Here is a 16593-nt window from a genome sequence, read left to right on the forward strand (position 1 = left end):
CTTACATCTAGAAATACTAACGTTCACTAAACAATGCCTCTATCTTATGGTATAAATAATTTATTATCTATTATTATAATTCTCAGTGACTATCTCGAAAATAGCAATCCTTACATTAATTTATTCCCATCACAGATGGTGCTACTTGTGACACTCGTATATCATCATCATCATCAGCCCACTGCTGGGCATAGGCCTCGTATATATATTTACACAATAATCATATTTAAGTATATCTATCTACAATACGATCTATTGGTTTGCTAACACAGTGAGAACGTTGGAAATAGTCACATATTCCAACTACCTAGTTACCATTGCTGCAGAATTATATATTTGAAAAAATATATTCGTAAAAAATGGAATATTCCTGTAGCAAAAATATGTTTGTACATCAGCTATATGGCACTATGAAATTAATATAAACTGATTTATCGGTCCAATGTTCATATCGAGGGCATGTTTTTTTTGTAAAGAGTAAAAAATAGTAATTTCGAATTATAAGAATATTAAAGTTTTAGAAACAAATTGTAAAAAACTACATTTGCAATTTCAGTTTCGAATATCTAATTTATCAATTAAGCACGATTGACATCCTCATCATAACTAACAATATGAACATTGGTCAATTAAAGTGCTTATTTCTTCCAAGCCTCATCAGATTGCAGCTGAAGATCTTGCGCAACCAGCTGGCCTGCCTCCGTGCACGACTTGCAGCAGAACCTGACGACGAAACATTGTTAATTGCAAAAAAACATTATTACCAAGTTCGTACTTTTGATTCATTTTCAAGAAACTGGCTCCATTTGACCTCCGACACTTAACTGAGAATTGTAAAATATGAATTTTGAATTTAAAGTATCATGAATCTTATCAAGTATTTTGATGGTATTATATTATACATATTATATATATTCCATTTGCAGCTTTCTTGCTTTATAAGATGGTATTCGGTTGAAATTACCGGGTATGGCAGAAATACATCTTAGTCCGGCCTTAGAATGGCTACAATCCTTACCATTACCATTCAGGCACTAGGGGTAGTCACGCGATGGCATGATGTCCATAGTACCACCACCATTTACCATCAAGTGATATCAGCTTGTTTACTTTTCCAGTTATATATAGAAAAAAATGTTTTTTAATTTATTTTAAACTCTAAAACAGTATATTCCAATATTTCTATGTCTGAAAAGCAGCGAATTTAGGCAAAACAATGTTTTAACCGAAGGAGGTTGTCCTGACCTCTCATCACCTGACTCATCTTATCATCCTCCATTAGTGCCCCGCCAGTATTTAGCGCAGGCGGATGTAACATTTCATTGTCATCAATTTAAAAAAATACTCACTGAGAATAATATCGGTGTACGCAGAATTTGCTGCGTACTATGAGGCGGCAGTTCGCGAAGAACGGATTATCTTTGCACGTCGTCGATACGTAGATTTCTACAAAATTCACAATAGTTTTAATTGCATAGTCATTACTATTATTAATTACCTCATTCTCTCAGTCATTACTAACATTCGGCATTATAATTGAAAAAGGGGAAAGATTCCCAATTTCTTGTTACCTTTGGACTCCGCAAATTGATAATTTTTATGATTACCAAACAATGATTTTTATTTATAATTCAAACGAAGGTTTTTACCAAATAGTATTATATCATGCATTAGTTTGAATTAAAAAATACATATGTTATTTCGTTTATGTTGACATTTAAATAGTTCCATTGAACTGTCTATCCTCCGATTGCATTATGTTTAGTCTAAGATGATGATGAAACAGGAAGGAAGGATAAAATGGGAAATGTTCTAATACAACAATGTATTTTAAAATATAGGAGGAAGGAGGATTGTTAGTAATGTGGACTGATGATCTTATTTGTTAGCAATGTACCCAGTCAGGTTGACCTCCTCGCGGTTTCTCCTGGAAACCATCGCGATAAAGTCTTGGTGAATATGCCACGATGGGATAATTGACCTGACCTCATGCTAATCTTATCATCTTCCACTGGTGCCCCACTAGCGTACGCGGGAGCACCATCGATTATCATCCATATAAAAGAACTACACATTAACTTCGCGGTTATGGACACTTGCCTCGTACGAGGATCCTGACTGTGGAGTAGTCGTTGCTGTAAGGGTTGCTCGCGTGACATCCGTACTCGCCGCTGTCGGCCACCGTCAGATTAGTGATCGTGAGGCGGGCATCTGTAATACATTTGGTTTAATAGTATACTTTATTTAATATCATAAACAGGTATACAATTAGAAAACTTATATGTGATTTTAATTAAACGCATATAAACGAACATATTATGTATTTCTAATTATAAATTATATATATATAGGCCCTACTATACAGGTATATCTATATAGTAGGGCATGAAATTGCAATAATAATAAATGATTTACTGTTTGAGGGTGAAACATGGTAGTGAAATTATATGTTATGCATGACATTACTAAATGAAGTCCTAATGAAAGTTAACATCATTCTAGTGTTATAAATAATAACAATTGAATATATTACCAGTGAATTGCGTTCTATGGTTCGAGGTGAGTGGTACGCCATCTTTACTCCAGTAGACGGTGGGTGACGGGTAGCCGTCTACATCACACGGCAGGTTCAGCTCCGTGCCTACGGCCAAATTGGTCGTCTCCGCCGAGATGTGCGTCTTAACCGGCACTGTGGGTATAGCAGCCAGTCAGCCATGTATATATGGGTTTGAGGTCAATGACATGCTATCAATAACATATCTACATCCAATGTATATTTGTAACATTTTTATTATTATATCAGAATAATAAATACGGTACGATATTACAATCATTCAATTACAAATCAATATATAAACAGGTATATACCTACACCTTTTTGATATAACAAGTGTCGTCCGCACGTTGTCAGACATGCTTCATGCTAGAATTTGATATGTACTAGGTATATATACTAGGGCTATGACTAGATCATCTACCAATAGCTTGAAAAGGCATGTTTCAAAGACCTCAATTTTAGTAATTGTACAAAAAACTGTTTATTAAAATTAAAAAAAATATATATATATTGCAATAATATTGTGGAAGAACTACGAGTATATGTAGTTCTTCTACAAAGACACTTTCTCGACCTTCGGCCTATTTCATAGATTTTATGCCTCGGCGTCCTTGCAAATGAATGTACAGTACCTTTACTCAAAGTCGCGTTGATCCTGTTTTGAAACAGTAAAAATCTAACAACATTTCATTATTAATCCAAATTGAACAAGCAGAAATATTGTGACAATATTTGCACACGGACCAAAGCTGAACATCTAGAAAAATTATAAGAATCAAAGTACGTACCTTTTTGGAAAAAAAAAATTGTTATAACATGTAACAGCCAATACCATGCACATTTATTAAAAAGCATGCACACATGCCCGGAAAACATTAAGTTGAAAACTAGCTTCTTTGTATTTCAATATAACAATCAACTAATTTTGAGAAATTACTATCAAGCAATATTGTATAGGTAGAGATGTACCTATTAAATTAGGTAAGATTAATTGAGACATTAATACAAAAGAAGCAAGTTTATCCTGTGTGGGATCTCGTACAGGATCTTACCAGTGAACACCGGGACCGTTATTTCCCGAAGTGGCGTGGTCCATTCTGTGGTCCGTTCTGTTTGTGTAGGCGGCCGCCCGAATGTGGTCTGTCCCACTTGCAACCAGCTCGTACGGCCACGCGTCTTCACCTCCACAGTCCACGACGCCGGCCGCCCCACGCCGTTGTATGCCTCACATGTGTAACTGCCTAGCTGATCCACCTCTAGTTTCCTTATTAGCAACCCGAAGTCTCTTGCCTCGTATATAGAACTGCTGAACGGCACTAGGGTGCCAGTGGGGCCTCTGTACCACAGGACAGAAGGCCGTGGATAGCCGTACGCGAGGCACTGAATTGTGAGACTTTGGCCAATCTCTCCGTACACAACTGCGTCTCGATCGCCAGCGATGCCAGCCGGAGATGTTACAGGATCTAACCACCCCCGTTTGTTAGTAGTTATCTACTAGAGTTTGTAAATGTATTGGTCAATAAAATATAGTTAATTATGATATTTCATACATTCACAAACTCTTTGTTAATCTAGTTAGCAAAAGGAAATTATTATTTATATATTGAAGGTTCCTGGTACGAACAATCTGAATAACAGCAGAATAAAATTCATATTCGCTGAATATTTTTACTTGAATATCTCTAATGTCTATTAAAACAACAAAGAAAACGTGGCTGTTCTAAGACGTATTACTCGAGTTATTTCAACATTCGCGTTTAAGAATATTACATGAATATTCGACCAGGAACATTCTAATTAGTTAAATATTTGTTAAACGTTAACCACTGCAATTCTAAAGGAGAACAACCTTCTGCGTTGGTGCACGCAAGGCAGAGCGCCACCACTAGTGTCACTGAGAAACAACAGCGCAACATGACGGACAACGGACTTTTTCTGTTCACAACACGAGTATACACATGGCGGGAAATACACCGACTGGATATGAACCGTATGCAAGTTATCTATCCTAAGGAATATTACCTATATAGATAAACGATTATTAACTGTGAAATGGTAACGCGCCACTGCAAAGCATACGCAAGTCACTTATTCACATTTTTGCTACCAAGATTTTATCTAATTACTACGGCTGATAAATAAACGTGTGGTCTACTATTGTTATTGTATGATGTCATACCATTAAATACTAAGATCTCTTAAATTGAATGAAAGAACGCAATGTTAAAAGTTTCGTGTTTTATTACTAGGAATTCCAAAAATGATAGTTATATACCTACACTAGTGTTTTGTTGTTATCTCCGTGTTTAGGCGTTAAAATGTTTGTTTTGCTCGATACACGAGTAGACACATGGCAGATAAACGTTGTAAGCATGGGTCAAGTCGATGATTAGAAGATATCGGATTTTCTACAAATAAATATTTGTTTGTATATGTCAAGACCTTGCTCTCAAAGTCTATGTAAACATATACCTAATTCACTAATAATGTGTTAGGGATACCTACTATTTTTTTGTAATAACAAGTTAAATAAATAATATTTATAGTACCATTGTTTGTTTAGGTGAATAAATAAAGAAAAGGTAAGAAACAAGCTTAGAGACAGACACGCTATCGCATTTAGATACAACGTTTGTATGGATTCCAGAGAAGAAACAATAGCCTTTTCTCTTCTCAGTGAAAAATATAGTCAACAAATAAATTAACTGAGACTATTCCACTATGTATGGTATATAATATTATATGTTGCCGTTTTACGGTATTAGTTGTAGAGATTATTACAACATGAGTAAAAATGTTTTGTGTCATTTAATTGCACACATTTTTCTGGCGATGCGAATAACTACAACATAGTCTTTTATAAACTAATTGTTTGCGTTTAACATGTTATTTTAATAATTTTGTATTGATTTAAATAAATTGTTTCATTCTTTAAATAATTAATACATATATCAACAAATCAGAAATCTCATGATATCAGTTCAATTCGCACTTATCCGGGACTGTCTTGTTCATATTTTGTAATTACAATGTATAATGGGAGAATACGAGTAGGTACCTTCGTATATATACAAAGTTGTTTTAATTGCAATGCAGTAAGGTCAAATGCAAGTAAGATAAAACCTAACGCTTTATTAATTATTAGTTAGGCACCTAAGAGGAAATAAAATTCATGTACTTTTAATACGTTAAAGACCGTATGCCCACCGGTAGGTCACTCCGCAACGAAAGTAAATTCACGCAGGAGATCACCCTCGGATACTTTAATTGAAATAAATCTAGGGCTTAACTATTAAATAATATCTACCTCAAATTATTGTACACTAAAAACATATTTAAAAAATAATATACGTAATTAAGAATAAAAAAAATGCCGGCCCCTATGTGAGAAATACGAATTTTCAATGGGGTCTTCAAAGTGTTAAAATACTAAATACTTAAACTTAAAAATTATAAAATTACATTTTTAAGGATATATATCCTTGGTAGCAAGATGGTGTCAATAAACTGAGATATCGGGCGTGTATCGGTCGTTTACCACGTGATACGACTAAAATTATTGCATCATATCCAATTAGAATTCAATACCTTACATAATTTGAGTGGCAATGCAAATCCTTAGCTGGCAACACTGATTTTCTATTATTGGCTTCAGCCATTTTATTTTGTGCACAATTTTGTGAGATTAATAAGAAACATATATGTAAACATATAGTGTAATTTGGAATTTTGGAGTTCAATTATATTTCATATATATATTTCCTTGAGTGGTAACATAGTCTGAATTGTTAGGTTTCCATTATTCTTTCTCGATCAGAGCACAATTTTAACAGATATGAGTATTAAATAATTTTTAATGGTACTTTTATTTATCAGTACAAGTAATTCGTATTTTAGCACATGGCACGTTAACAACCCATAAGAAAACTCAGTACCTATGTCTTTTTTTAAAACCTCATGATGTGGTTTTTAAGGAAAAGATCTGTTTAATACCTACCAGGATAGTAGATAGTAAGTACTTAACCATTAATATCTTTTCACACTCATAGTAAGCTTTAGGAGAAGCACTAGAAGTATCATATGTAAGTAGTCGATCCATAAGAAACCTTAAAATGTCCTTTTTGTAAATCCCTATGTCACAAAAGTTCAATGAAGATAATAGGAACGACTAATATGTAACGGTTAAAACCTTTTTCTTTGGAGGAGAGATCCGTCTATGGCACGCAGGGGTACATATAGACATCCATCATTTTGTTGTTTCTCAATGACAACTAATAAAGTTCTCTAAAATACAAATGATAGTTACTCATGTTTGGAAGTAAAATAAAAATTACACTACTAGTAAAAGTTGCAACTAACTACTTACTACTAATAATTACGTTACTTGTTACATTTATTCTGCATCTCCAAACCAAATACTATTAGTTATTCTTTTGTTACAATTAGCAAAGATTTCATTATAGTCATTTCAAATTTAAAATCTGCGTATTCGCTTAGAGTATATATACTTACATTTTCTGGGATATGTTAAAATAAGATCAAGTTTCTCGTCAGTGAGAGATAGAGGTCTCTCAGGTTTGTTAAACTGGATAACAGTTTAATATTCAATGTAAAATGACACGTGAAATCTTTGCTCTTTGTACATAGTATAGTTATCAGGAAAAAAATAAGTTATCTACATATTGTGTGTGCGTGAGTTATTTACTATGCTGTTATTGTGTACACGGGCGGTAAGGGTGCGTCCACACTCACCCTGGACCTGCAGGTGGATTTCCTGCTGCGATATGCCGTGGATGTTCTGCGCAACGCAGATGTAGACGCCGGAGTCGTTGCGGTACAGCGATACGATTTCGAGGGCTCCGTCAGAATGTAGCCTATACCGGCCTGAGTCAGTGTCGATCTGACAATGACAAGCGAATTTCTTGGTAATTGGAATGGCAAACAAGGTATCGAACGAGTAAGTAACGAGTAAGTAACCGTTGCCTAAATAATAATAATAATAACATCCCTGGACAATACAGTGCCAGCTAGTCTCTAGCTAAGCAACTTTGTATTATCGTTACTAGATAAACATAATATAACATACATAGAAAACACTCATAACACGATAACGATGCCAATAATCAATATTTTGGGGGATTGTCTGTAATGTGGATTGCAGACGCCATTGTTGCTAGCAATGTACCATGTCAGGTTGCCCTCCACGCGGTTCCCCTGGAAACCATCATGATAAATGCCTGGTGAATTTGTCACGATGGTCTAACTGACCTGACCCATTTTATCATTCTCCACTGATACCCCGCCAGTGTAGATCGTTAACTCAGACGGGGATCCCATTCCATTACCATTATAAAAAAACATACTTATAAATAGGTCTATCCTACGAGGAAATTAAACCGCGACCATTGTAAGGCGGTAATCTAGACAGCTAGACAACTCAGGTAATGTCGTTAAAATATAGTTACTTACGGTGATCTCACTGTGTCTCCAAGTGATCTTAGCTGGCGGGTTGCTATGGAAGAGACAGCGGAGAATTGCTTTTCCGCCCTCCGTTGCTTCCACCTCAGGCTTCGTTTCCTCTGTGTCAGCACGCGGCGCTTGTGGGATTTCTGCATAGAAAGATCAAAGAAAAACACATTTTATATGTATGACTACATTATTCTTTTTCCTTATTATATTCTCCGTTTTATCAGCGAACTACACAACTAATACTAAACCTTCACCCTTGCCTTGTGGAAATTCCAGATATCGCATTGAGCGGTTCGCGTCGTCATTTCTATAAAACGAAAACTGGAAGTGTATTCTACTCTTTGATAGTACAAAAAGTGGAATACACTTCCAGCTTTCGTGTACCCAGAGAAACAACCCAGCATTATTCAAGTCAGTGGTGAATATTAATACTTATTCTTATTTCACACGTTTTTGGCAGAACGGTTCAGTTCATAATATGGGATATGAGGTTGATGTCATCCACCGTACGACAGCTCCCCTATTGTTTCTACTGCCTGCCATTCTGGTGTTCTCGTGGTGTAGACCGCATACCGCTGCTTTGACTTGGTCGGTACATCGCATGGGTAATCGTCCACGGGGTCTAGTACCGTTACCCCTACTCTGTATGACAATAACAAGCCGGTCTATGTATGCGTCGTTTTTTCGTGAGATGTGACGGAAGAAGGTAAGAACGCGATTGTGATTGATTAATAAACACCGTGTAATGACGAGATCTTCGAGTACAGAATTACGCTATACGCTTGATCTCGCTACCATTTTCCACCAGAAAGGTAAAATTAACCATAAACCTTCGTTACCTGTAACCTACCTCTGCTTACATTACGGTCACCATGATATTTACCTGGTGTGTACGGGGTGGTGTGTAGGATCTGATTACTGGCGGGTTCGAGGCACAGCCAGCTGCAGCCGCGCGAGCAACACTTGCCGACTCCGCGGCAATCCGCGTCATCGTTACACTCGCGCCGGCATCCTGTCTCCGTTGTGAACACGTGCTCACGTGGACATGAGCCAGGCTTTTCCACTGCACAATCATACATTCATTTTAGGTCGCACTCTTTAGAGTGTGGTTATGGTTTTTATGATGATAAAAATTTTGTCGTGCATAAGAGGCCGAAAGGGGCTACTTAATTAAATGAGTTTAAGCTTGGTAAGCTACTTTGACTTACATCCGAAGGTCGTGAGTTCAAATTTGGCTAAGAACAAAAACCTTCATTTCTCAATTTATATTCTTGACTCTACGATACGTGAAATTATGAAAGGTCGAAAGGGCCTGTATGATTAAATTAATAAATATTTCGAGTTTGAGTTTGGTCTGCTACCTCGAGTTCTCGACTTACATCCGAAGGTTTTGGTTCAAATTTGCCAATTTACATTCTTAACTCTAGGACATGGAAATGACCACCAACTAAAAATTCTTCCGAGAGAGGCTTGCACACAGTACAGCCTATCCGTACTTAGGAATATAAGTATAGAAGTACATATCTTATGTATGTGTAAGTAATATCTTCTATATATACATATATAATATATATAGATCTATATATATTGATCAGAACAATTTCATTTGGTGCCTGATATCCTTATAAGATATTTAGTAGAACAGTGTAGTTACCCTTCTTGCAGTCAGCAGAGTACTGTGTCTCCTCTGTAACTGGGTTTCTGTATGCGCTGGCAACACACCGTTCGCCCGGTGAACAGTTCACGTTAGCACACGGATGTTCTATGCACTTGCATCTGTAATATGAAATTGTATACATTTTTACACTTACTAAGTACTACCCATATTAAGTGCATAAAAAAAAATCCGCCATGTTGGGTGCTCCGCTATATTGGATTTAGAATGGCTTTAGTTAACTAACCATGTTGTTGAGATTTTGTACGATTTATGAATATTTCATAATCTAGTTAGTTTTATTTCCATTTATCCCCATCCCAACCTTCCATAAGACATTGTCATCCAACTTGAATGTGTTTAAAAATTTCATCTCAATTAGTTAAGGATAACTTCTATAAAATTAATTAGCGAGGTATGCCCCGAACAAACGTTACATGCTAAACAAAAACTTATTTTTTGACCTCTCGCAGCCGTCGGAGCCGTAAGAGCGGTCTACGCCGTAGTTGCAGCGGAGGGTCTGACACTCCTGGTGCAGGAGCTCGCAATCGACCTCGACGGGCACGCACGTGCAGCGCTCGCAGCCGTCCGACACACGCGTGCGCTGCACGCTGTACGGGCACTGCAGCAGCGAGCACTCCTCGTGGTACCGCGAGCAGTCCGCCGAGGGCACTACTTCGTTGTCGCTCGTTTCTACAGGGCGAAATTATTGATCATTGACTGCTGATCTAATAAAATAAGTGTATAATGAAATAATTCGCCATCTTGGACGTTCCACCATATTGGATTTAGAATGGCGTCACTCATCGAACTATGCTATTGAGGTTTTACACAAATTATTTTCTTTCTTTACATATTAAATGATGTTTTAACATTCCATTTCATTCACAACAATTTCACGAATTCTCATTTACATCTTTCTTGAAAAACCCGTTAGAGTATTTAGAATATTATATCTCAACGAACATTATAAAAAAGGAAGATTTGATTTTCTGTTTATTAAAGAAAAAAAGAGATCCTGTAGTTATTGCAGCCGGAGTGGAACGGAAGTATTTAATGTCCAGAAACATATAGTGCATTGCTGTATGCAGTTAGTAAAGTGTGAACAAGTGCAAGAAATATAGTGCATGCAATTGTGTGAGTAAGCGGTTCGGTGAGTGCAGCCGGATCAACCGCTCGAGCCCGATCTACTCGCGCCCGATCTACTCGCGCTGTGTGGTTAGTATTAATATACAAACCATTGTCAACGTCGAAACTAATAGAAAAATATATTTGTTTATTACAATAACACTTACTAACAATATATAATATATTTCTTAGCATAGAACATTTGATTGATTTCCTAAAAAATAATCACAATTTCATACGTCAAAGTTATTTTAAAATCTGGACACCATGTTAACAATTCCATACACAATAGCAACTTAAGCGTGCAGACATATTGACTCGCCAACAAACGCCATTATCGTCATCTTCAGGAGGTCATACTAGCAAAGGCACGCCACGAAACACTTATTTCACGATGCATAACAGCGGTAGACCAGGCGCGTGCGTCTTGTCAGTAGATACTAGTGTTACTAGATCTAATTTGCCGAAAATCGGGATTAAAGACGGTAACAAATGACTGACCGAGATAATGTACAAGTATTTAAGTAGCTGACACTTTTAGGGGACTTTTCAGGGACGTATACTATCAATTCTCCTTTGTAATAGAATGAAATCAATAAATTTGCAATTACATATGGACCATATCACAGTTAGAATTGCGAGGCATACAACTTAAGGTCTGCAACTGTAACTCTTAATTGGTCCTTAGCAAATCACAAAACTAATGCACTTTGTTACAATTGAGAATTGTTAGTAACGGTCTTATGTAATTTAATTCTTCTGGAAAGAATTTTGTAATGTCCATCTAGACGAGAGACGAAACGTTTATTTCGGACTTTTATTAGTGTTTATTAAATTTTGACTGGCTTTATTTCATCGTTGCACGAATAGGTCGTCTTAAATTCTGATTTTCATTTGCAATTTCTGGTAACACAGTATCATCACGTGCCGTACCAGTGTATTTCCAACTCTCGCAAAGCTTCTCGCAGTACTCGTATGTGGCAAAGTTGTTGTTTGTACCACCACAGCCTTTGTATACGAGCGGCTTGCAGGAACCTTCCTCGGGGCTGTAGTAATAGCGTCTCGTTGGCACCTCGTCACACGTCGACCCCGTGTCCGCTGGCTCTAGACATGCAAGGGCTAATCCCCAGCCACCAACCCAACACCATTAATTCCCGAAAGATCAAGAGGAAATATTAAGAAGGAAAGATTGAAAGGAAAGATGTAATGTAGTGCTAGATTTATCTACTATTGCTAGGCATTTCTACTAGGAGCTCAATAAATAGTACATATATATATTATTATATTTATAAAATCTCGAAGATTTTATCTGGCATTAATATTTTATTTTGTTATTAGAGTATACGTAGTCTACTGGTTATTGTATTTGTGCATATTGCAATATTGTACATATGTAAGTTTAGTATTTGCAAAGCGATTATGATGGAACCTCGTATATCATTTTAAAAACTAGAAGACAAAGGAGAAGAGTAAATCTTACCAGGTCCAGTCTCTCCGCAGAATTGCACACATTCCTCTATAGTCGAGAAACGATTGGGTCCACCGCCACAACCACCATAGGAGAATCGTTCACATCTGCCGGCTCTTATATCCCAATAGTATTTAGGTATAGAAGCTTTGCATGTGCCAACATCTAGCGAGTATTGGCATAATTGAGGTGCATCTGAAACAATAGTGGTGTCAGGCAATATTCAGCACACACGGAGGTTAGTTACAGAGATATATCTTAGGAGAAGAGTTATGCAAGTTTATATATAGCCCATCGTGGCGAATTTTTCAGAAATTAACGACCATAGTTTCTAGGGGGACCCAGTATAGATTGCTAACAATAAGGGAACTAGTTCCCATTCCTAATGATCCTTTTCACCTCTTTTCCATCCTTTTGTAACATGAAAATTTAAATAGTCATCACTTTTAATATGGTGTGCAGCATTGGGCAACAGCTAGGGGTGTATAAGACTGTGGTAACTACAATGTGATATATTACCAAGTCCTCGGAAGGCGCCACACCTTCTCTCGCAAGCCTCCTCAGTTAGGTAGGAGTTGGGTTGATGGCAGCCACCTATGACGCTCGGTACGCATTCCTGCCGATGCGAATCGAAGTAGAACACCGTGATGTTAGCTCCACAAGGCTCCAATGAGGTCGGGGTAGTGCATTCAGGTTCTCCTGCCTGAAAATAAACTGAATGTAAATTATCCTATTTCAGCTTCTGTTAAAGATGGAATTTATACAAATACTAGCCAACCCGGCAATCATTGTATTACCATGTACATTATTTCTGGATAGGGCCATCGTTATTACCTAGGGGTATTAAAGCCTACAACCGACTCTTTTGTCAAAGTACCTCCTACTAAACATTCACTAAAAATGTCCACAAAAATCGATCAATATGATATTTTTACTATAAAAACGTAGTTTGTGAATTTGGATGTTTCCGATTTTGAAAATTATTCTAATGTTGGATAGTCCATTTATCAAGGAAAGGCTACCATCTCGCTATGACCGTAGGAATAGGAGTGTAGCTGCAACGTCAACTGAATAAATGTGATGCAGACAAAGTCGAGCGGGTCAGCTACTAGTAGTATAAAATTATAATATATTTTGGTTGTTCTATATTTTCATGAAGTTGCGAGCGTGTTTGCTACGTTCACTATTGACATATGTTATTCAAATAAATATTATTTCTTTCTGAACTAGCTATCATAGAATTCTGTCAGAGACATTGTCTCTGTGTATCTGTCTCTCGGTTTTTCTTGATATTAGTATGTAATATTATATTATCTGTGACAGTGGCACTCAATGAGGAAGTAGCCATTATTATTGCTAAAAGTTGCATATAGATGGCGTGATTGGTATCGATAGAATTCTTCATAGTTTTGCAAACGTTTTAAAAAACAAAACTGTGTTTTCAAAAATGTTTAATCAATTTTTAAAAAGTTATATATACATGTTAAAATGAAATAATGCGTTTAGAAAAGTAATTTTCATATATTTACTCATTTTGTTATTTTCCAGTACTTAATTACACTTTAATCAGTGCTAATATGGGGCTCAATGTTTTCAAAATGCTTTCATAGATGGCATTGTCGTCATTTGTATCGGCTTAATTAAATGTCTTTTTTATATTTTCCAATAATAAGCACTTAATATATTATTATTGTAAATTAAACATATAAAAAATTTTTAAGTAAATTAAAAATAGCCGAACAAGCAAGTAATACTATTTCCAATAATACTTATGTATGAAGTGTTGTCATATTAAAAATAAATACATGTATTATCGATTTTTTTGAATAATCGATAACAGGATTTTATTAGAGCGCATTATTCGATGATGCTTTTAATGAGTCGTTGTGAACAGTAAATTTTCATTATTTTGTATTATAGCAGTGTTCCGTTTCAAAGAACGGAATATAGTAGTACATTATTAGTGTCGTTGGTTATTTACATTTGTACTGAAAAATCGATTACATAATAATTTAAAATATCGAGTACGAAACGTAGCTGTCTTCGAATACTGGCAACTGGTAAGATTAAAATAGTATTTAAAAAAAAAAGAGAGAAATCGACCCTAACTCGAATAACATAAAGTTGATTTTCCTTTCTCATTAATATCATAGCAGTTTGTTTTTAACTTGCGTATGACTCTGTGGTATGATGTTTAACGTGTATTGTTATTGTACGGTGCATACATTTCAAAAATTATATTTTAATGTAGGTACATACATTTCTTTCATACATTTCATACATGTCAAAAATTATCTTTTAATGTAAGTACACACATTTCTTTCATACATTTCATACATGTCAAAAATTATCTTTTAATGTAGGTACATACATTTCTTTCATACATTTCATACATGTCAAAAATTATCTTTTAATGTAAGTACACACATTTCTTTCATACATTTCATACATGTCAAAAATTATCTTTTAATGTAGGTACATACATTTCTTTCATACATTTCATACATTTCAAAAATGAACTTTTTATGTAGGTACATACATTTCTTTCATACGTCTCATACATTTCAAAAATTATATTTTAATGTAGGTACATACATTTCATACATGTCAAAAATTATCTTTTATTGTAGGTACTGTTAACTATCGTGTGACGCACCATTAATTAAAAATGGTAAAGTCAATAATCATGTAACCTGAAACGGAACGTCAGAGGCCAGAGCCAAAGTAATCTATGTGACATTGACAAGTGGATGACGGATAATTGAACAGAGGCAGCGGGAGTTTTGGAGCGAAAGTGTATATATTATTATAAAAACAAATAAGAGATAGGTAATTGTGAATATTGTAGGCATTGAGGTGTTTCTCTCCTTAACTAACCGGCATTACGCCTAAGTCGTCAGGATACTAGTGATTTTAAAAGTACATACATTACTTTCATACATTTCAAAAATTATATTTTAATGTAGGTACATACATTTCTTTCATACATTTCATACATGTCAAAAATTATCTTTTAATGAAGGTACATACATTTCTTTCATACATTTCATACATTTCAAAAATGAACTTTTTATGTAGATACATACATTTTTTCATACATCTCATACATTTCAAAAATTATATTTTAATGTAGGTACATACATTTCATACATGTCAAAAATTATCTTCTAATGTAGGTACATACATACATTTCTTTCATACATTTCAAAAAGTATCTTTTAATGTAGGTACATAACACCCCATGTCAGACCCCTTGTATTTGGAAGAAACTTAAAAATAATGCCAAAAATATTAGATGAATATATTTTTAATACGAATATTGTTTTATTTTTGTTCATCAACTTTATCCCTCACTAACAATACTAGTAGTAGTACATAACCTGGTTTATACCGCTAAAGATATTGAAAGATATACGAGTAATTCAGAATGTTATCAAGTTCAAAATAAGCACACATTACTTGCTTAGATAACAGAGTAATATTACTCGTAATAAAAACATTTGTAACACCTATATGTATACTACGTATGTATAGTAAGTACTTACGCTGCGGCGCCGTGAGACTCGTCTACCTCATCTACGCGCGGTAACCGCGCCGACCGACCAATAGGAGCGCGCCTCTCATGTTTCCAGAAAGTTCGCGACTAACGGACGATATAGTAGTAAGGCAATGAGTGTCCCAGTGACATCATTATAATATTTTCTCGTTAAATTTTATTGTAATATACACAATTTCGCACTAAATAACGTGTTACCCCGTTACACATTTCTAATAATGAAAAACCTAGACCGACCCTGTTCACTTAATCTTACAAGATCTGACTTTAAAAATTACGATATCCTCATATAGCCTTTCATTTCCCCTTTCAATACTTTTTCGCATTAAAAAGTAGCCTTTCTCAGGGTCTACATTATCTGTCTACCAAATTTCAATTAAATCAGTTCAGTAGTTTTGGCGTGAAAGCGAGACAAACAGACAGACTGAGTTACTTTAGCATTTATAATATTTGTAAGAATATCGCTATTAAAAATAGGGGTTGGTGAAAGACGGGTGAAAATTTAGGCGTGTATGTATTTTCAATGTAACATTATAAATAAATAAAAAATTGTCCATAATACAAAAAAATATTTTTTCGGGGTAGGCCACCCCTATGACTTAGGGGTATAAAAAATAGATAACAACCCTACCTCAGACCTGGCAAGTATACATATCAAATTTCATCAAAATGTGGGAGAAATATGGCAACTAACACTGTGATACAAAATTTATATATAAGATATAGCGGAATTCTCATTAGGTAAAAGAGGGGTACATCGT

The 16593-nt window shown here is 35.5% G+C and overlaps 1 protein-coding gene across 1 annotated transcript in view; it reads right to left on the minus strand.

The window, feature by feature from the left end:
- Window positions 1–180: 180 nt before the first annotated feature.
- The window catches only part of LOC131851783 (papilin-like), a 113290-nt gene continuing 96877 nt past the window's right edge, over window positions 181–16593 (minus strand). The window contains exons 42-54 of the mRNA XM_059202334.1: window positions 12796–12979; window positions 12289–12471; window positions 11742–11927; window positions 10145–10373; window positions 9681–9802; window positions 8910–9089; window positions 8027–8166; window positions 7310–7457; window positions 3610–4020; window positions 2534–2689; window positions 2101–2211; window positions 1350–1446; window positions 181–723 (exon numbers count right to left, since the gene is read on the minus strand). Coding sequence (XP_059058317.1) covers window positions 639–723; window positions 1350–1446; window positions 2101–2211; window positions 2534–2689; window positions 3610–4020; window positions 7310–7457; window positions 8027–8166; window positions 8910–9089; window positions 9681–9802; window positions 10145–10373; window positions 11742–11927; window positions 12289–12471; window positions 12796–12979 — 2232 coding nt within the window. The 3' untranslated portion in view covers window positions 181–638. The remainder of the gene's footprint in view (window positions 724–1349; window positions 1447–2100; window positions 2212–2533; window positions 2690–3609; window positions 4021–7309; window positions 7458–8026; window positions 8167–8909; window positions 9090–9680; window positions 9803–10144; window positions 10374–11741; window positions 11928–12288; window positions 12472–12795; window positions 12980–16593) is intronic.

This window comes from Achroia grisella, unplaced genomic scaffold (genome assembly GCF_030625045.1).
Source record: "Achroia grisella isolate CSIRO2021 unplaced genomic scaffold, CSIRO_AGI_Agris_v1 utg807, whole genome shotgun sequence".
Lineage (NCBI taxonomy): Eukaryota > Metazoa > Arthropoda > Insecta > Lepidoptera > Pyralidae > Achroia > Achroia grisella.